The sequence below is a fragment of the Pseudopipra pipra genome, chromosome Z, assembly GCF_036250125.1.
Source record: "Pseudopipra pipra isolate bDixPip1 chromosome Z, bDixPip1.hap1, whole genome shotgun sequence".
Taxonomy (NCBI): domain Eukaryota; kingdom Metazoa; phylum Chordata; class Aves; order Passeriformes; family Pipridae; genus Pseudopipra; species Pseudopipra pipra.
In genome coordinates, this window is record NC_087581.1 from 34,812,509 (window position 1) to 34,833,985 (window position 21,477).

The window sequence follows — 21,477 nt, forward strand, 5'->3', positions numbered from 1 at the left end:
ACACTGCCTCCACCATGAGCCCCCTAACATATTTATTTAAATTTCCTCTCATTGTAATAGCTTCACATAAGAAATCTAATTTTCATCCCTTTCCCAAGAGGAAAACATCTGTAAAATCTAATTTTTGTGTACTTTGGACCAGTAATGAAGGACAAAATGAAAAATTGCATTAAAATGTTGAAATGTCAGAATTTGATTCCATTTTATGTTTCACTACACCCAGACAGCTACATCATCTGCCTGGGACGCGTTCATAACAGGTTGTTTTCTACTGCATATTCTAGCCAGCAGATGATAAATTGAAAAAGACCTACTGGATCACAGAAGTGCATCCCAATGTGATTTTAAAATGTAACTCTGAATAGTACTGACTTTGATGAAGAAAAATTAAAAACACTGCTGTTGTAGTTTTTTTATTTGTCAGAAAGGCAAAGCACCACCCACATTGCTGATTCATATGGTATCATCAGACAGCAGTGCACAGGAAGCTCTACAGGAAGACCACAAAAGCTGCAATCCAAAAACAGATAGATAGACAGAAACATACCAGTAAGAGCATACACAGCCCACTGGAATCATGAAACAATGGAGCTAGTGAGTGAGCAAGCTATAGCTCCTCCCCATCATTAATATTAGGTCCTCAAAAATCTACTTCTAGAAAATGTACATTTCTTTTCTGAAGCAGATATGAGGAAAAATTAAGTAAATTCTAAAACACAGCAGGTAGTTGCTGTTTAAAACATTTTGCAATGCAGTGAATGAGTAAACTGCTTCAGCCAGGGCACCCAGGGCAAGTCCTAGTTTATCACACAAGAAGGACATGAACTACAAGGCTGTACTGTCATGCCCCTCTCTGATTAGGATGGTTTTATTTATAAATATTGCCCCACAAAAGAAGTTTTTGTTTAAAACAGGGCCTTTCATGATGAATCTAATCATGAGGTCACACAATTTGTTTTCCTGATCAGTAGCACTAGAACTACCCACAGGTGAAACTAAAAAAACTCCAACACTCAGCTTGGGAAAATGCTGACAGGTGTTTAGACGTTTTTAAAAGAACAGGAAGACTCCTTTTGCAAGCAGTAAATAAACTATTCATGACACAGTATCATCACACAAATTCTAGAAGAAATGGTTCTAAAAACTAAGAAGCCTAAAAAAATAGATATACACCCTCTAAATCGCAAAAGGGTCCTCAGAGCCTTCCTGACCATACTTTAAATACCACCTGCACAGTCTGTGTTCTCTCAGAAATGCTTCATTTATCTCAGTGTGCAGGCTTCTTTGCAACCCTCTGAGAGGATGTGTCTATTCATGCATTCCTCAATTTTTTCATATATATTCTTCAACACCTTCCTTTATAAGCAAGTTTGAATCAGACAACTCCAACTTTCTCTTTAACAAAAGTCCATTTTATACTGCACACATAACAGTAGATACATGCCCTAGTCAAACATTCTCCATGTCTTTTTAGTCCAATAAAAATGTCTCAGTCCAAGAAGTGGCTCCTTCATGGGCTCATTATCAAAGAGCCACTTAATTTCTTTTACTGCAGAAGAGTTTTCAAAAGCTGCTTACGAAGAGGCAAGTGGTTGGAAAAACTCCAGTTTTTTCAAAATCAAGAATAAGTATTGAAGTTAATTTCTTCCCCAAATTCTTAATTCACAGCTAAATTAAAACATCCATAAAATATGTTTGAAAAATGTCATCACATTTCATTTTATCCTGTGCCCTTCTTTCATTTGCAGACTACTGCCTGCAACAGAACCTATAATATCTGGTATGTTTTTACACTGTTTTGAATAGCTTTATTTTCAATCCTTCATCATTACTCTTTCAACTTTTCAAAGGTCAAGGCAGTATTTAAAAGTTAGAGTGACAGAGAAAGTAAAAGAAGAAAAGGAGGAAAAAATAACTAAAGAAAACCCATGGAGTTCTAAAGTTGTAAGAAAAAGTAGTTAAAACTTTAGTACAAAATATTTCAGCTTTCAAGAAGTATTTTTTTAATCCAGACTTTGAATGAAAGGTTTAAAAAATGCACAGGGTCGAAGGAATAATATAAAAATAAACATTAAAAGTTTCTCAAAAATATTCTGTCCCAGAAATCAGTTTTACCTGATTCCATGGGATTATGGGTGAGTCAGGGTAAAACCTATTAGTAAACTATATCTACAAATTGGCTTAGAAGATTAACAATTAAACAATAAGCCAAATTTTAACTCTGGCCACTTTAAGAAAAATGGAAAATCATCATCAGAAACAACCTTAACTAGAAAAAAACCTTTTCCACAGTATCATTTGCCCCAGCCAAGTTTCGCAAACTTTTATATATGACAGGACTAATGAAAAGGAGAGATATGTGACAGTAAAGACATGTTATGAAGCAAATCTTGGTAGTTACTACTCCTCCAACCCAATATTCAGCTCTCTTAGTCATGCTTGAGACAGTTCACAGAAGTGACTTGCTCATAATAAATGATTTTCTTACCTACCCACTATCTTACGTCCGCCATAATATTAAACAATTTGCAGTCAAAATCTGTACGCTTTCTTGCCAAGGATGAAGCGCGCAAACAAAACCTTGTGGTTTTTTGTTATAAAGCTGTCAAAAAAAAAATTAAAATGCAACATGACTAATGTCATGCTTAGATTTTCCTTTCCCAGCTTACTCTTCCAGAAGCAAAACACTGGATTCTTGCCTCATTACTCACTTTCATGCAATCACCCAAAGCAAATACAAAGTCTAACAGTGGAGCTACACAGGCCCATATCCTGAAAACAGCCAGGCATATGATCAGACTGAAGTGTGAATATGTAATCACCTCTTCATGTGCAGACTTTGAGCCTACTTTAACCAGGGAGAAAAAAGGAGCAAAATAATCTTTGGAAAATGTAGAGATCAAAGGAATGATGTGAATACCTCTATAGGGCAATACATCCCACAATACAAACCAAATTATACTTGAGAAACAAAACCAACCAAACAAACAAAAAGGGGGAGTGGGGGCAGGAAGGTCAGGGTGGGTTGTGTTTTGATTTTTTTTTTTTAAACAACTGTTTTGTCAAATCAAAGCTGAATTTTATTATAAGACAAAACCTACTTGCATCTCAGACGTTACAATTTTTACCATATAGGAAGCACAAACTGAACAAGATATGGACAAAACCTGGAAAAAAATACGGTCCACTGCAGTAAACCTTATGTTGGACAACTTGTGTGTTACTAGAAATTACAATAACTTCTACTCATCCAACATAATATAACCACAACACAATTGGATCTGAATTCTTCAAAGAAGCTTACTGTGGGAAAAAAATATTTCCAGAAAGTTTCAGACGAAAATATGACAAAAATATTTCAATCTGAAATTATTTTAGAAATAAATGCTAGATAACCTTAGCCTATCTTCTCTAGAAATGAATTAAATAATTAGGAAGCTATTAAATACTTTCCTCTAGGAAATACTTACATATGATGATGTTTATATATTTTCTCTGTAAAATTATATTGCATAAATACCCATATTTATATAATGGCTGTTAACCATGGAGAAAGTTGGAACCATTTCCACAGTACGCAATCTCATTACCTTAAAATATATGCCACATTCCTATTACATACAATAAAAGTTGCCAAGCATATTTCACATTTTCATGGTCAGAGAACACACATGAACATTTCCCTTCAAACATACAATATGCTGTGCAAGCAAAATAATAAGACAACTTTCTGAGTAAAATACTCAGAAAGAAATTAATAAAAAAAATGGTAGAAGCCTGCTTTCCTACATTTATGGTCCTTTATCCAGTGTGTGAGTGATCACAAAATCTACAATGATCTGCCAGCGTTATTACCACCCATTCGTTCTTCATATTAGCAGAAACAGTAAAAGAATGGAACTGTAAAGATAAAACATGGCCATCACGCCTTACATGAGTGTTTTTGTAAATGTCTTACCACTTCTCATTAGCAAAGGGCAGTTAATAATTTAAAATGTCATATTTAAAAGTACTAAGAGCTTCGCCTAAACTGAAATATTAAAAAAGGAAGGAAGAAATCTTTTTGCACTGCAAAAAGAGTAGCTAGAACTTAGTTTTCAGATTTATGTTGAACAGCAAGCTGACAGTTTCCTCATTTCATATCAGTGAAACTACCTGCTATTAAAGTGGAGAAAGGAAGGGTTCATTTACCCATGTGTTTACTTTAAATAAAAATATTCTCAGCTCTTCATGGGAACATTCAATTCTACTTGTCTAGCTTACTTTTGAGACATAATCATTTTTCCTACACACTTGGAAAAATAGCTAAAACTCATGCTTCTTTTGGGATGAAACAGTTAAGCAGGACATAACACAGGAAACAACCAATTTACTAATCCATTAGACCAATACAGATAAAAGCAAGAGACCTCTGTTCTAAGGAAGGAGCAAGCAAATGAGAAAGAGAACAGGAATGTAAATTACTACTTGTATGGGGGCTTTTTATTTGCTTTAAAAGTTTATTCAAATATAAAGAAGGAGGAGAAAACCAGAAGAAAATAAGACAAAATAGTAGGCCACAGGTAAGTAGATAAAGATGTGCTGAGGTCAAATGTATATAAGGTGCTAGAAGAGCAGGGAATGAGAAGAGCAAATCACTGACAGGAGACTGATAAAAAGATGAAGAAGACAGCTGAGGACAGGCTGCTATCTAGGTAGGACTGTCAAAGTCCTCATGAAGGACTCTTTACGAAGCACTCAGGAGGAAACTGCTCATGGCATTATTGGAATCCCTAAAGCTCACTGATTAATGTCCCCAGGGAGGAAACAGAGCTATCGGTGAGATGGGCTTTCCCTCATATTATGGCCCCTGGTGGAAAAAAAAAAAAAAAGCTATCTTCAGTTCCTTTATCCTATGTGAGGTTAAAGGACCATGATACTTTAAATCTCCTATATGTTCTTCCATGTTATCTGACTGCAGCAACCGATGTCTTGTGAAAATACTGCACACAGAGCTCCCTTTCTTAGAAGAATTTATCTCTTCTGCAAGACTCCTATTTATTAGGTAATTTTACTTTGGTTTTGAATGTCTGGAGAAGAACATCTGAGAGAACTTAAAATACTAACCAAGTACCATTCAGGTTTCTCCATCTGCTTAAAGAGCCAGTTGATTATCCATATTCCAAACCAATAAGCATTTCATTTCATCATCCCAAAAACATCATTCTTTCTGTTTTTTACAGAACACCATCCCCCCCAAAACTGAAAAACATACCCACCCAGCATTTGCATATTGCTCTGGATTGAGTTGTTCACACTCTCTGTGTATCAGGTGACGTATCCACAGGAGGCCCTTTCCTCCAACCTATGTTTGTTCAACATCAAATTTCACCAAGAGATCTAGAACACTTAACACCCCTAAGCTGTTTACCTGAGACAAAAACTTATGCAATCTGATTCCATACCCTCTCCTGTTGTTCCACTTCTGTCTGTAATTTTATTAGTTTGCTCCAAGAGATCTGTCTGACACAGAAGAAACAACAAAGTAAATGTGGACTTGGAGATAATGCCAGTAAAATTTTGGACTTTGAAAGCATTTCCCACATCCGTTTATTTTTACTGCAATACATTTTCCAAAGGGAACAGGCATAAATGTAAAACCAATTTCTGCAGAAAACACTCTTAGAAATTTAACAATGTCTAGGTCTACAATAAAACTTGCTTTTATCTTTCCAGTGTCTTTAAAAAACTTTCCCGTAGCCTGTTCTGCTACTGTTATTCACATTAGTTATATTGCATATGAATATTTAAGTTACCTCACATGAAGTTAAGGGAATGGGATTCAAGTAAGGTTTCCTGCCTGTTAATCACCATAGAGTGACACCTTCCTGATACTGTCTGTTGGAACAGAGAGGCAACTTGTCTTTTGGAAGTTACATGAAAAGGGGTAGTACATGACAACAGTGGTAGCTGGTGTTTAGTATAGTGGTAGATGCATTTGTCTAAAAAAAGAAACTGCAAAAAGCATAAACCTGTGTTTTATTTTTTAAAAAATGTGCATGTGAATATGTAATGAGTTAGTTTGGTATATGCACAAAATTTTGCAAATACAGGCAATTTTCAGAATTGCTAGTAAACATTTCTATAAAAACTAGTGTTTTCCTGTTTCATAAAATATTTGTTACTCTAAAATTCAAAAACCATATTGAAACTTCACAACTTCTAGTTAAAAAATATGTAATGGAAGCACAGTAAAATTTACTCAAAACAAAACTAAAAAGCCAGTCTATAAGCAAGCAAGCATTTCCTATGAAAGACAAATTCCTAAGAGAACAGATCACCCTCACCCATTATCTTAAACCTCAGAAGAGCTAACATTCTGAAGTTTAAACACAAAAAAAGAAATGTCTCTCATTATAATACTCTACCATCAGTTCTGAGATATTAGAACTTCTAAACATTGACAGTTAAATTTCTCAATTGACTTTCACTACTCTGATAATAAATCTTTCAAAACAGTCTAGATTATTATAATATAGGACAATACACTTCAGACTCTGCCTCTTTAGTTACATTGGTGACTATGAAGCCAAACACAATTCCACAAGAAATAACTTGCTAAACTTACAATTTGTCTCTTGCTACGTTGATTATATTAAAATAATCCAGCCTAAATCCTGTGACGTTGTACAACACACAAAAAACACGGCTGCCTAGAGTTAACTAACTTCTTGATACAAGGGCACTTCAAATTCCAGAAGCATCCAGAGATTCAAAACACTTCAATTTTACTAATTCATGGTTAGAGGTATAAAAATTGGTACAGTAAGAGAAAAGCATTTCTACTATAGCCCCAAAGTCTATTGAAGAACATAAGGAATTTGATTAATAAAGGGTCATTTTTCTTTAGGCCCAACCACATCAATACCAGCTTGACCTGCAAATTTCTAAACTACTGTGCACAGCAGCTACTGTGCTAAAAATATGCTATTACTCAAACTTTGAGATATTCTCTCCAGAGACAGAACTTCCTAATAGGAGATTCAAATTAATAGGAAGTGCCCTTCCTGTGTTTTCTGGACTCTAGGACTAATGGGTTTGTTTTCAACAGCTTTTAAAAAAAGAACAAGCAGATTTACCAGTTGACTGGTGTTCATGCTTTAAAGTGAAGTGACCTTGTATACAAAACCAAAGTGTAGTTGACCACAATTGTCTCTATTCAAGCACAAGGCTGTAGCAAGTTTGGGGTTTTTCCTGTGTTTCAGAAGGAATTTGTACAGGGTTTGCTTTGAGAGATGGGAAGGAGCTGAACACAAAAATAAGCCTCCTACTTTCAGGAAAGCAATTTTTATGTAGAGAAAGTGAACAGTTCTGGCCATGTGTATACAGCTATGCCAAACGTACCTGACTCACTCAGCTATATAAAAACACTACATAAACTCAGCACTTCTTAAAAATAAACACACAACATATACTCTGTAATATAATACAAGGGAAAAAAATTCATAATCTACAATGAGGACTTCCAGTGACAATCAGTACCAGTTTTGAAGAAAAAATGTCCTTTAGGATCAACTAACTTTTTCAGCATGCCTTTTGCATTGCACACAGCAGAAACATGAAGCCAACAGGCTAAAATACACATGGAAATGCACTTTTCTTTTTAATACTAATTACATATTTGATTTTGATTTGTGAAGGATGAGGGGAAAACAGACAGCTCCAGTTAAATACAGTTAATGATGAAGTTCGACAGCCAAGAGTCTTATCACTTAGAAAAGTTTTTCAATCTGTTTCACACACACAAAAAAACCCACCCACCATTAACAAAGGTTAACAATACAGATTTTGACAGATGGGATCCTCCTGACTTCTCACTGCATAAACCCAGGCTCCGGCAAGACTCTAATTACCGCAACATTTCATCACCAACAAAGTGATGACCATCTGCAATGACTTCAGCAAATGCAAATGACAAAACAACATGTCTTTAACCTGGTAATAACCGTTATCTTTCCTACTTCTAAATTAGTTGTCTTAAAACACATACAGCAGTTCAATTTTAATAATTAAACTTCATATGTACAAACACAAAAAGACTTTAATCTTAACCTAACTTTATTTCATTCTCTCCCAGCTAACGGAAACTTAGCTCCTTATTGTAAATGTCACTGCTTCTTGCTGGTTTGTCATATTTAAAAAAAAGTATTAGAATAAAAGAACCTTTGAGAAAGTACTACTTTCATCCTGGATTACAAAATAATCATTAAATACTCTTTCACAAGATTGAAAGGTATGTGAGTCCTCCACTTGTGGAAGATCTTAAATTCTCCATTTGACAAAGCTGCTGATAACGGCTCAACAGTAAAAATGAGAACAAGTTCCCAGGAACTGCTATCAAATAGTCCCTGGTTGAGCAGGGAGGTTGGAGATGGCCCACTGTGATCCCTCCCAATCTAACCAATGCTGTGATTCTGTGATACTGGGAGATACAGCCATGTAACCTAGTCAAGTATATATTAAGCATTTCACTCTCTATCAGGGAATGCTTAAACTATTTTAGTTATCTTACTATAAAAACATAAATATGAAAAAAAATGGAAAAAGGCCAGTCAGAGATGAACCTCCCAAACATTTCAAATGTACTTTGTCCTTTCACATTACAGTAGCAGGATCAGTCTCAGAAGATTCTGACTGGTTTAAGGTCTCATGTAGAAAATTTAATTTCACGATCTGTTCACACACAGATATTCCTGTATATTTTTCTGATAATTTGACTTTTTTCCACTTTTAAGGCTAATGGAAACCCTTAAGCAGTAAAGTTCTGCTACAGATCACAAGAATAGTTAAATTGTGCTCTAACCAGAGCATGACCTGGGAGGAAAAGACAAGAGTAACTAAAGTTTAACTGCAGCCTGTCATTAAACCTCTGTTCTGTGACAAGCCTCCTCAGGCATCTTAAGAGAGGTCTCTCGTTAAAAGCAGCACATTTATTGTTGTAAGAAGGGCAGAGAACTAAATGCAGGACAGGAAGATGTCCTTTTCTTCTGAGCTTTGAGTATCACTTCTGTGATGTGTCATTTTTTTTGAGACCTTCAGTATATTTCCTAAAATAAAAAGAGGAAAACTTCAGCTACAGAAATAAACAAAAATCTCACCTTGTTATTTTCACACTTGTATGGGATTTTGAGGGTATCCATGGCCTTGATCATGGCCTGCATTGCTGTAAATATATTCTGGTACACCAGTTTTGTAAAGCCCTTTTTGTCTTCATCAGAGTAACCTGATCCATGAATGATTCTCATCTGCTTGATAAATGTGCTTTTGCCACTCTCTCCTGTGCCTGAAAGACAAATAAGAAGGATATGCTTTACCCACTGGACACATACATGACTTTTTTGCACAATGCTGACAGCTTAGTGCAGGGCTGAACAGTGTCAAGGGGTACTTGCAAGGTAACTACAAGGACCAGTTTAGTGTCAAACAGCAGCATCAGTAGCAACTGAAGAACAACTGAATTAAAATTTGCATTTTGATTTAACAGCTAAACTCATGAGTAAAACAAAATTCCAAAATATACATATTATATATGACTGCATATTTAAAAATCTTCCATTCTTAAAAACGTAATTGTTCAAAACCTCTAAACTCATGTAACTACTATCAGACATCCTATCACAAAAATTCAAGGACTAAGGGAAAAAAAAATCTTCCTAGACCAACTTTCAGGACACTACCATAATCTATTGGTATTACAACCGACAGATACATCTGTATTTTTTTTTTTATTGATTTGTTTGGGTTTTTTTGTTTTCTTTGGTTTGTTGGGTTTTTACTTGTTTTGTTTGGGGGGGTGTAGTTTGCTTTTTTTTTTTAAGCAAGTATTGTAACAATCAAAGCCCTGTAAACTTCAATCTCAGAACCGTGTGGAATCACTGTCAAATTAAAATTTGGCTCATATTCATTAACAGGCAGTCATTCCTTTCATTAATTTTTTTTTTCATGTCTTTGTACTTTGTACTAAAAGTAGTTTATTAATGAAATATGACTATTTGTCAACTTAGAAGTTAAGATCTGCTTATTGGAAACTTCACAAAGGTTACAAAACACATTTTTCCTTTGCTCCAATTCAGCAAGCTCATCTGTGACTACAAGAGCTTATCTATATTATTCATGTGTTTGCTTAAGAGGAGGAGCTGAATTGCACAGCCACATAAACCCTGCGTTCACCCAAGCTACTCAGCCTGCAGAAAACAAAACACATTGCTCAGTGCTGTGTTTTTCACAGACTTTCAGCCGGGCCTTTATTTTAATCATTTCTGTAAAGCTTTCATGCGTCATACCATAATAGTCATATCAGGACAAAGGCAGCCTTATATGCCCCTTAGATTATGTTTCAGGTGCCTTCTCAGAAAAGTGTGTTTCACAGCAGTGCAACTGCAAGGTTAAAGGAACAACCCTTAACTATTTCTGAGATAGCATACACTGCAAAAATCTGAGCCTTTACCATGAGCATAATTTTGGAACCTTCACTCCCAATTCCTGCACACATAAAACAAACTACTAAAGTAAGTTTTCCTTACACGCACATTCCCAGAAAATCAAGCATGATGTTACACATTACAAAATCATAGAATGGTTTGGGTTAGAATGGACCTTAAAGATCATTTAGTTCCAACTGCCTTGCCATCGGTAGTGACACCTCCCACTAGACCAGGTTGCTCAGAGTTCCATCCAACATGGCCTTGAACACTTCCAGGGATGAGGGCAGCCACAACTTCTCTGGGCAACCTGTGCCGGTGTCTCACTATCTTCACATGTAAAGAATTTCTCCCTAATCTCCCTCATCTCCCTAATTTCTCCCTAATCTCATCTAAACCTGTCCTCTTTCAGTTTAAAGCCATTCCTCTTTGTCCTATCCTTACATGCCCTTGTCCAAAGTCCTTCTGCAGCTTTCTCGTAGACCCCCTTGAGGTACTAGAAGACCTCTCTGGAGCCTTCTCATCTCCACACTGAATAACCCAATACTGTCCGATTTTACTTTCTCTAGGGAGAAAGTGGTTGCTATTAATTTAATGAAGAAGAGCATGCTCTGAGGCTGAAAAGTGAGACCCAGCCTGCTTCCATTCTCAGCCTTCACAGGGTACAGTGCAGTACTAGGTGCCCAGGCCACCTCTTCAGAGAACTGCCCAGCCACCAGGCACAACTCGCCCCACACAACACAAGCAACTCATGTTAACCAGGCACAAGTCTCTTCAGAATGGGTGGTGTAGTATGGGCCATCCTGGGTCAATGATAATTGCCTGTCTTCCAGTTCATCAGAATCAGAGGTGAAATCTTTACACTTCTGCAATTGATAGACCGCAGTGGGGAGAAAACTTTACTTTCCTTAAGATTGCACAAAATTACAAACCTAAACAATACAGAACTATTACATTGTAAAAAATTACTTCAGACCACTCTTAAGACCACCACAGTTATTCTCTTTTTCTGAAATCTATGAAACAGTCATGTCCTTATATGAGAAGTGAAATAATAAAGTGCTTTACCTTATATTTTTTATCAATTGTGTAAGACTGTCCAGCTTTTCTGCAAAATATGTCATTTAGTAAAAAAAATCTATTCAACATAAGCCTATAAGGCACAGAACAGTATATTAGATGCCTTTTGGACATGATTAACTCTTCTACCAGAAGTTCTGCTTTAACTAATACATAAGAAAATAATTTCCACCAAACACCTCTGAATCAGTAGAATACCAAGTGACTTCCAGTTTTAGTTCTGACACTTTTTCATATGGGAATTTGTGTTCCTTCAAAATCTTCAAATGAAAATTTATCGTAGAGATAGAACATGCTTTTATTATCCCCTGAAGCTTACAATTTTTTTAAGTCTTTATTAGAGAAGACAGTATTTCAGATTAGTTACACCTTGAAAGTGAGTCTACAACTATCACAAAATGTAGGAAAACAAAATTAAAATCCAAAGAAGAATCTAAAATTTAAGTCTGCATCTCATTCAACTCTGTGGTTCTGTAATTGGATGTCACTGCACTCAGACTGTGTCAGACAAAAAATAGTAACAAATTATATTTGGAGATCTAAGACGTAGATACACACAAATTATATATATATACACACACATATTTTATATACATATGTGTAGCCATACATATGTATATAAAACTATATAATGTATATACATATAAAATACATTTAACTATCCATACATATATGAAAATTGTATCTATCTTTCTTTTTGAAGGCCACCTCAAAACCTCCTCAAGTCTGTCCCTCACCAGGTCAATGCTTAAAACTACTTGTGTCTGCCCACAGACTAATTTTCTAGCTAAACTAGTGGCAACAATGAGAACATTTCTAGTCCCCCTCAGCTGCACAGAGTGTCACATGCACAGGGACAGAGTGTGAAAAGTAACCTGATGAAAAAGGAAATTATGGAAAATTTCCAACAGAGAATGTATGAAAAACAGAGAAGAGAATATGATTACCAGATAATAACAAAATTTGTAGGACTGCCCAAGAATTACTAAGAAGTGAAAATATTAATTTTCAGCACAATATACTCATAAAAACCTCACACTGATATTTCTTTTTACATTGTTGTGATCAAGGGCAGAAAGTAAACATTTTATATTGTTGCTCACATTAAAAGCAAAGATATTTCAACTATGACTTTTTTTTTAAGAATGGCATAAAATATTTTCATTTAAAAATGTCCCATTTATGTGGACATTGCTTAATAGTGAGAGAACACCATTTACTAGCATGTCACTAGAGATTTGCTCACATAATTCTCCCCAAACAAAAAAAATCGAAAAGAAAAGAAGCAATGCTATTTACTAGAGAAATGGGAGAAAATATGGCATCATCAACCACCAGGCTAAGCTAAGCAAAGCTGCAATCATTACATCATCATTCCTTGTGTAGAGTGTGGTTTTAAACTGTCACTGTTACAGCGCTGAACCAAATCTAGATTTGATCGGTTTTACATATTTTTCAGCTTTAAAACCCCATGACTGGCATGATAAGAAGATCAAGACATTGACTGACACACCATCAACTTTTGCCTTCTACACAGCCTCAGCCATTCATTACAGAGCAAGTTAAGAAATACATCTTGGCAATACATGCCTAAAATTTTATCTATTCACCATAATAGGTAAAAACCAACACTGGATAACACCCTGAATGAGACTTCTGAGTGGGTCTGTTTCATCTCATGAAAAGGTGAAAAGAAGAAAACTTACAAGTGAATAAGAAAAAAATATACATGTCCTAAATGGATGTGAGTGGCTTACGGTCTCTGCTAACCACTGCTTCCACCACCATCATCCCAGGAATACCTCTACCTGCTACAAGAAGAGAGTAAAGTGAAATGGCAATGCAGCAGATCAGCAGAATGGACCAACGGGAGATAAAACTACACTAAGATCAATTTTCTGCTGGCTTCTGTTGCACATTTAAATCAGTCAAGCCTTGGATCAATTCTCTGAAAACAGACGAGTAGTATCTTCTCGTGTGACAGAAGACTGGCTGAAGGCCACACACTGTACCTGAATCTCAATCATAATCACAACACCACCACCATGCTCCCTCCTTATCTTTTAAAAACTGTGTTTTTTCAAAAAAACCCCATGATCCTAATATAACTCCTTGTCTGGTACTTTGGAGAGAACTCAAGTGTGACTGAGAAAAAAAAAGAAGATTCAAGCACACAGCATGGTTGGTTATCTGACTTTCAAAACTTCCTTCCAGATAAAAATCAACCTAACTAATGAATGAAAAAAAATTAACCATCTCCTAAAAACAGCAAAGAGATGTCTCAATTACTGATAAATTCCCAATAAATTGTGACATAGGGGATTATCAAAACTTGTAAGAGACTAACATCCTACAACCAGAAAATTTTTGACAACGTATTTTTCTTCTTCAAATTGTAATAGCAACAAGTATTACTGCATCATCAAGAATTTTACAACCAGAGATCTAAAGTCTCCCTGGCAATATTATACCCAAAAGCAGAACCAAGAAGGAAGTTGGGTTGCTTAAATACAGAGTAGTTCCTTACACATGTGTTTGCCCACATAGATACACATATCATGTACAGTTTATTGTATTGTTGCTATTCCTCCTGGTGTACATTCCACAAAAATGAAACTATAAAATGTTGAAACACAACATTTTTTGCCCTGTGAAACTTACAGAAAAACTTAAAACATGGTTAATTTTAAATAAGTGAATAAATGGTTAATTTTAAATAAGCTACTGGTAGAGTGGTTTCAAAACTTGTGGTGACTGACAAAGAAGAGATAGAGACAAATTATGACAAGTCTAGAAGCCTAGAATGACAAACTTTACTTTCATATGACTGTCCAAAGCATCCCTGTACTTGTTTTTGTATTTCTCTGCATTGTAACTTTAAAAAATCTCAAGTAAGTACCTTCAGTGATCAAATACAAGGCTATTTCTTAACTAAAACAACAAACACACCATTCTCTAAGCAAAATTCACTCTGGTAACTATTTAAAAAAGAAATGCTGCTAAACTAAACCCGACTCTGTGTTTATTCCCACGGCTGACCCACAAAAAGGCAAGGAAAAAACCCCACTATTCTATTGTTTGAAATTTTATATTTAAATTAGATAGAAAAGGACATTCTTAACATGTAAGGGAAGAAAAAGCCATTGAAATCCACTAATCCCTGTTAGTCACTAGTTAGTCACAATACACATTTACTACACACTGTTAAATCGGCAGTGTATACATTTGCAGAAAACTGGCTTTCAGCTTGGGATTTGGAGGCAGAAAAAAGCCGGGAAGTACCTGGAAAGTGAAGATTCATGGGTCAGAGTGGAGTCAACATCCTGCACAGACTGAGCAAAACATGACACTCTCCTGACCATCTTTCTAGGTGTAGTACTACCATAACCACACTGTTTCATCAAACATTTTACTCAGATAAAGCAGTCAGTTTTACACTGCCTCACAGATTTACAGAAAAGTACAAAAAATCAACCTCGTCAGATATTAAGTAGCAGAGTAACTCCTATGAGGAGTAAATGCTAAAACAGTAATACAGAGGTAACACATGAGAAGAAAAATACTTGATTTCAACTATAAAGTTGTATATCAGTTGGAAGGGATTTTTATGTCCTCTCTGTTACTAATAATTTCCACTGAAACCAAGAATGGCCTCTATGAAAACATAAAACTGCAGAATTCAGGCATTGGACTGGGCTTGGCTTTGCAGGTGACAAATGAGTTGAAACATTATTACGGAATGCAACAGATCATCCTGGGAGCCAAAGCAAAGAAGCCAGTCTGTCCTGCCACTTAGAACAGCAGCTTCCAGGCTGACTGTTGAAGGCCACTCTTGGGAGGGACACTGCGCTGGTAACACTGTGCAGCAAAACTCCCTGAGGTGGAGGTGAAGCTCCCCAGCTCACCTTGGAGTGAACTATTGTCTCTTTTCCACCAAAAGAAGGTGGCAAGGCCAGTGAAACAAGAGGCTCTCACAGCTAAGACCTCTGTCTGTCTAATGTGGTTGAGCACCCATCCAGAGTGTTTTCTAATCCTGACACTTTAGGATTAGATCGTTACCTCTAAAGCCTTGACCATCACCTCTGTCAACAGTTGCCACAACTGGGTTGTCCATCAGCTTCAAGCTGGTACAGCTATTACCCAGTGCACCTTTCTAACTAAAGACTCTAGAGCTCCTTGCAACTTTTTCTCCATTGCTCAAAAAGTATTATCTCCACAACATACTGTATCACTGTATCATACTCTTGAAAGATACTTTAATACCAACCTATACCTCCAACTATTTTATACTACTATAAATTAATAACTGGAACTGACAATTTTCATCTTGGTCATAAAAACATCTATCTATTAACATGACAACTCATCCGGAGACATGAATATAATTTCTGTAAGGAAATATTATAAGCCCTGATAATAAATATGACTACTGTCATATGTTCCTGGTGTAATTATCTAGCTCCTTAATTAATATTAATAGATTAAACCTCACAAAAGTTGCTTGATGTTAGGACACATTCCAACACCATTTCATTTACAGTTATGGAAAAGCGTATAGAACAGGAAAGCATCTTGAGTTTTAAGCAAGGCAACAAAACAAGCCAGAAAGGGAGCTAAGGTGTCCTGAAGTCTGTTCCTACACCAATAGCACAGTGATTTGTATCCATATTAAAAACTGAATGGAAATAACTACAAAAAGCCAAGTTCCCAATGAGAACCCCAGTGATGGCCTTTGAGATTTAACAAAGCACAGGTTTACATTAAGAATCATTTACAAAAAAAACCCTTGGAGAAGTGTACATACTATTCTGTTTGATCCAATGACAGAATATCTTTAATTCAAATCACTAATCATCTTAATTGTTTTGTTCACAATTCACATCTGCATATTCCACTTGCTTTCAAAAAAGGAATCAAATCATCATTTTGTCATTCACTAAATTATTTCCTCAGTATCATTTTAGTAATTTATAACCATTTATTTAAGATGACTATCAATATTCTTCACAATATCATTTAATGAATTAGTAATGTAACAACAAAAAAGAGCCATTCAAGATAAGAAAAGATTTCTTCCAAGAAAGCATGGGTAGAATTTTATGAAGTAACTTACAAAGTAGATAATTACCTCAAATAAGTAACATGACACAACTACATTCATTTAGAGGAAGTCATTTCAAGAATAATCTTGAATGTCTTAAATATTTATGAAAAACCAAGCAACGTTTATCCATTACAAAATATTACTAAAGCGGCACCTTTTCCCTACACTATAAAAATTGTATTAACCACCTTTCTTAAAAAAAGGAAAGAACACCTGCCACTATGTAGCCAGCTAGTCTGAACGCTTTCTGCAGCAGAGAAACCCTCTTACAAAATTAATCTGGTTGTGTTTGAGTAGATAATAAACTTCGCTTGTCACTAAAGTGCAGCCACAAAACTCGCAGAAATAAAAGTAATACTCGTCCTCATTGTATGAATGACACAATTAAAACATTCCAAGTGACTACTACAATAAAGCCTGAGACACTGAATTACTGATGATTTGGAAGATAGAATTAGAACATAAAATTCAGCTATGTTCCGTAGCTTCTTAAATTAATATTAATTCAAGCTTTTTAATGAAATAGAACCTCCCAAACTCCTTTACAAGAAATACAGTTAATCAAATACAGCTTTGTGCCAGATAATTAAAACCACGCTGTACTGAAAGTCAGCATTCTCCTTTCTCTATCTTCAATTCAGAAAAAAACCCCAAACCTAAACAAAAAAACAAAACCAAAAAAACTCCACAAACCAAAACAACCAAACAAATCAACAACAGCAAAAAATATCACCACTCCCAAAGTCACCACACAACAAAACAAAACCACCTCCTTATCTTCTATAAACAGATAATTTTCACCATTTTCACCAGAGCTATCTTACTGTTTAGGTGTAATTCAGAGGCAAGAAAGTCAGAGAAGAGATAAACTGGCTGCCTTCACAGAGGACAAGTAATTCCTTGAGATTTCACAGGTTTGTAAATTTGTCCAGAGGAGGACAAGATCCCACGCTGTGTGACCTTCTCCTCCCTTCTCTTGAAAAGATCCCTCTGAAAAACCAGGGACCCCCTGAAGAGAAACAACTCCTCACAGTCTGTGCCGAATTTTCAATTTTATATGGTTTGGAGCAACTTCAATAAATTCTGCCTAAAGTGGTCATCTGTGCAGCAAAAATGCCACAAATCAAGTTTCATCCTCATTTTCCTGATGCTACTCACAACCCAACAGCAAACTGTTTAAAATCAGTCTGTTGTCTGCTGTTCTTCCATGGAAAACATATAAACAAAACCAAAAGCAAACACCAGCATTACTGCAAATCTGTCTTTAGAAACTTCTGTGTAATTAATTTCAAATGGGGTTTTTATACCCACATATGAGGGCAGACTATAGCATTGGAAAGCAGATTCCAAGTAGATTTCAAGACAGAAGTGTGTCAGAATTGATCACTGTTCCCAGAGGCATGTTGTTCACCCAACTGACAAGCCCGATACAAAAATCTAGGTAAATAAAACAATATCCTCAGTACCTGTGGGAGTTGAAGACCATGAAAAAGAACAGTATCAGAGATGGAAGAAAGCATTACAAGAATCCATAGAAGAGGGAAGATGAAGTTTGAACATAATGGACTTTCACCAAATACAATGGACTATTGCATGAATGGGCGGGTTTTGGTGCTTGTTGTATTTTCCTACTTTGTACTCCTACATTTTTATGAAAAATCCCCTAAAGTTGTTTACTCCTTTTACCCCCATGTTCTGATTGGTTAGCTGCCGGAGTGTAGATGTTCCATACAAGGTTATGCCTCTCCCCTTAATCCCTTATAGAGATGGAACCCCTCCTTGTTCTCCCTATTAAGGCAAGTTCCTTCCTTCTCTTTCCCTATATGTCACGTTCACACCCAGTTCCAGAATGTTCCTTTACTCCCCTATATAAAGGGGAAGCCATGTTAATAAAGAGCTTACTTCCTTGCTCATCAACCTACAGACCTAAAACGAACCCTAAGTAAGCGTTCCTTATTTGCCCCCGGGCCTACCAAACTCTTACTTTTTATTATTTTACCTTTTATTTCATTATGTTCTTTGAGATCAATACAACATACAAATGCCTATAAATCAACATGTATGTTTTCTGTAAGCTATTTATTAAAAGAAAATAGTAGTAAACATGCTGACCCCCATCTGATTTTCTGTGAAAACTAACTTAATTACTAATTGGATAAAGACTGTGTTTGGGGTTTAAATCTTTCTTCCTTTCTTTATATTCCACCTATGGTCATTCACAAAAGTTGGACTGAAAACGAAGGGGGCTGCAACAGACCATATAACCCTGCACGTCCTGCAAGTCTCCAGGACCTGAATTTCAGTATGAGACCTTAGTTTCCCTGCACTGTCAGATAAGGCTTGAGCTAGCTGTAAACTTTTATTAAGGAAGATATATAAAACATAGGAGTACTTACTTAATGGTAGGTCTTTTGAATTTCTTTCACTTTAGAGGGATTATGAACAGACAGACATAATTCCTGTTCCTAGCAACTCTATTGTAATAGTTTACTTTTATCATGGGAGGGAATAAGACATCTTTACTACTTTAATACCTATGTCTTCAAAAAAAGTGATCTTCATGTCTAAAATGCAGCAACCAAGTTCATTGTGTCATCTGTGTGTCCCCCACACCATGGGCTAAGATTCTCCTACCCAAATGAAATTACCATCACTGGAACTGCAAAAGGAGAATCTTTATCTCTTGACATGCTCTATTATCAAACAAAATTATCATGCACGAGAACATATCAACAAAACAATAGCTGTATTTACCACGCATACATAAGGTATAGGTAGAAATTTTGTGACCTGTTTTCTAATTTGTGCTTTAAAGAAGGACTGTAGTACTCAGAGTATACCAGATGTGCACTTGTATCCATCTGAAATGCTGATAAAAATCAGTGTGTTACGTAATTTGTTTATTTTTAACAATATGTTAGCAACAACCAAGTACAAAAGTATGAAGACACACTTTCCAAATGTTTGGAAATGTTTTTTAATAATATATACCCTATTCTGTATTTGTGAGCTCTATTTTGAGAGCCTAATATGAACTTTTGACCTATCACTCATACAAAAAGGCTCTGTCCAGAAGCGGAAAGTATACAGTAGAGCATTTTCTTTTTTAGAATGTGAAAATACTTCAAAGTGCTTTGCTATACCAAAATTAGTACATGTCTTTACTGAAAACAAGTCATATGAATAATAGTGCATTTGTTATGATCAAATATTTATGTCAAGCAGCATCTCTGATATTACTAAATATTATTATCTTACAATAAAGACTAGGAACAACCAAATGCTTTGCAGTGTTTTGGGACATCTTCTCCTCAAAAATGGCTGGGCACTGCTTTCAGGTATGACATTCACTGAAATTCCGAGCTTTAGTTTACATATTATGGAGCAGCCCTTTCAGAAGAAAAATCCAAATGAACGAACAAGAAACCCTTTGGTTTTCAACCTTCCTATATATCCTTCATTCACGACAAAGAAAGAAAATTTTCATATGGATTAGATGATTTAGAAGTAAGAAGAAAAGCAAATCACGCTGATTGTTCTTACCGATAGAGAATAATATTTTCCCCACAAAGCTATTTGAGGTCCTTCTGTGTTAGTTTATGTACTCCTAAGGAAGATGCTCAAGCTGTTCCCTTGGTCTCTTCTGCTTGTGCTTTTTTGCTGTTCATGCTTCAGAGCTCTCTATGACCTCTGTACCAATAAACTAACTTGACAGCTGTTTCTGAACACATAATTAGACAAGAGCTAACTTACCACTGTCAAACTCGCACTAGAAACACAAAGCAACTATATATCCAATGTTGGTATGCAGATATATACTACAGCTTCCCTGGTCCATTCACAACCAGCAGTAGACCTGAGACAGAAGTTTTCTTTCAAGTCTCAAATATACCCTGAGCACTAAAATGATAAAGTAATTTTTGCTTCAGTCCACCTACACGCAAAAAGCACAAAGTGCAGGGTCTTGCAAGCAGAGCCCTGCGCTGACTGCAGCAAGGAATCTGCCAGAGTAATGAATAATTTTTTTAATAATACACCTTACAACCCGTATTACATATTGTATACCTTCCCTGGTTTCCCAAGGAAACACATCTTCAGAACATCATAAAGGCAATACTGTCTTAAAGATGTGTAAGCTAAATAAGAAGCCTTACAGTAAATATTTTTCTCCTATATTTAAGCCCGTTCCCTCATGCCACTGTGAAGTGGATATATTCACACTTCTCCTTTTCCAGGGAGACTGAAGAAATGGTGGCAATTGAAACTCACACCCAACTGGTTTCAGGCCTGCTCATACCCATTCCTTGAATGAGCATCTATTTCACTTCCATGCTACACCAACGCAGTTATTTCATCTGGAGCTGGCCTCAATGTCATTACAGCTGATCACAGCATTAAACTGGAAGGAGAGTGGGGTGGGGAAAGCTTTGTTCCTTTTATAAGGAACAAAGAAGAAACTTCCTAACAGAAAACAGAAGAGTGCAAGGAGCTTCAGCAGATGTAACTGCTGCTGGGAGAACAACAAAGGAGGTGAGCTGCAGGACACAAGGACAAGTCCAATGTAGACACCACTTTCAAATTAGCACCCATGAGTGGCCCTGGGAAGCGCTTTTGCCTTCCCCCCCCCCCCCCCCCCCATGGCTGGCCTTCACTTCACAGACATGCAGGGCTGCGAATAGCCTAGGGCTGTTCCTCTTACCAACCTCCTTTCACATATAAGTTTCTCAGAGGCTATTAAGCTAAGATGAGAGAGACCCTGTCCCTAAAAGACCTGTCCCTTACTACAGGCAGTGTTCAGTGTTCCTTCATCTCTTCTCCCCCAAGACACATACA

General features: G+C 36.2%; 1 protein-coding gene across 1 annotated transcript in view; it reads right to left on the minus strand.

The window, feature by feature from the left end:
* The window catches only part of LOC135406841 (guanine nucleotide-binding protein G(q) subunit alpha), a 135,418-nt gene that overhangs the window by 80,663 nt on the left and 33,278 nt on the right, over positions 1 to 21,477 (minus strand). The window contains exon 2 of the mRNA XM_064641306.1: positions 9,138 to 9,322. Within this exon, the coding sequence (XP_064497376.1) occupies positions 9,138 to 9,322 (185 nt within the window). The remainder of the gene's footprint in view (positions 1 to 9,137; positions 9,323 to 21,477) is intronic.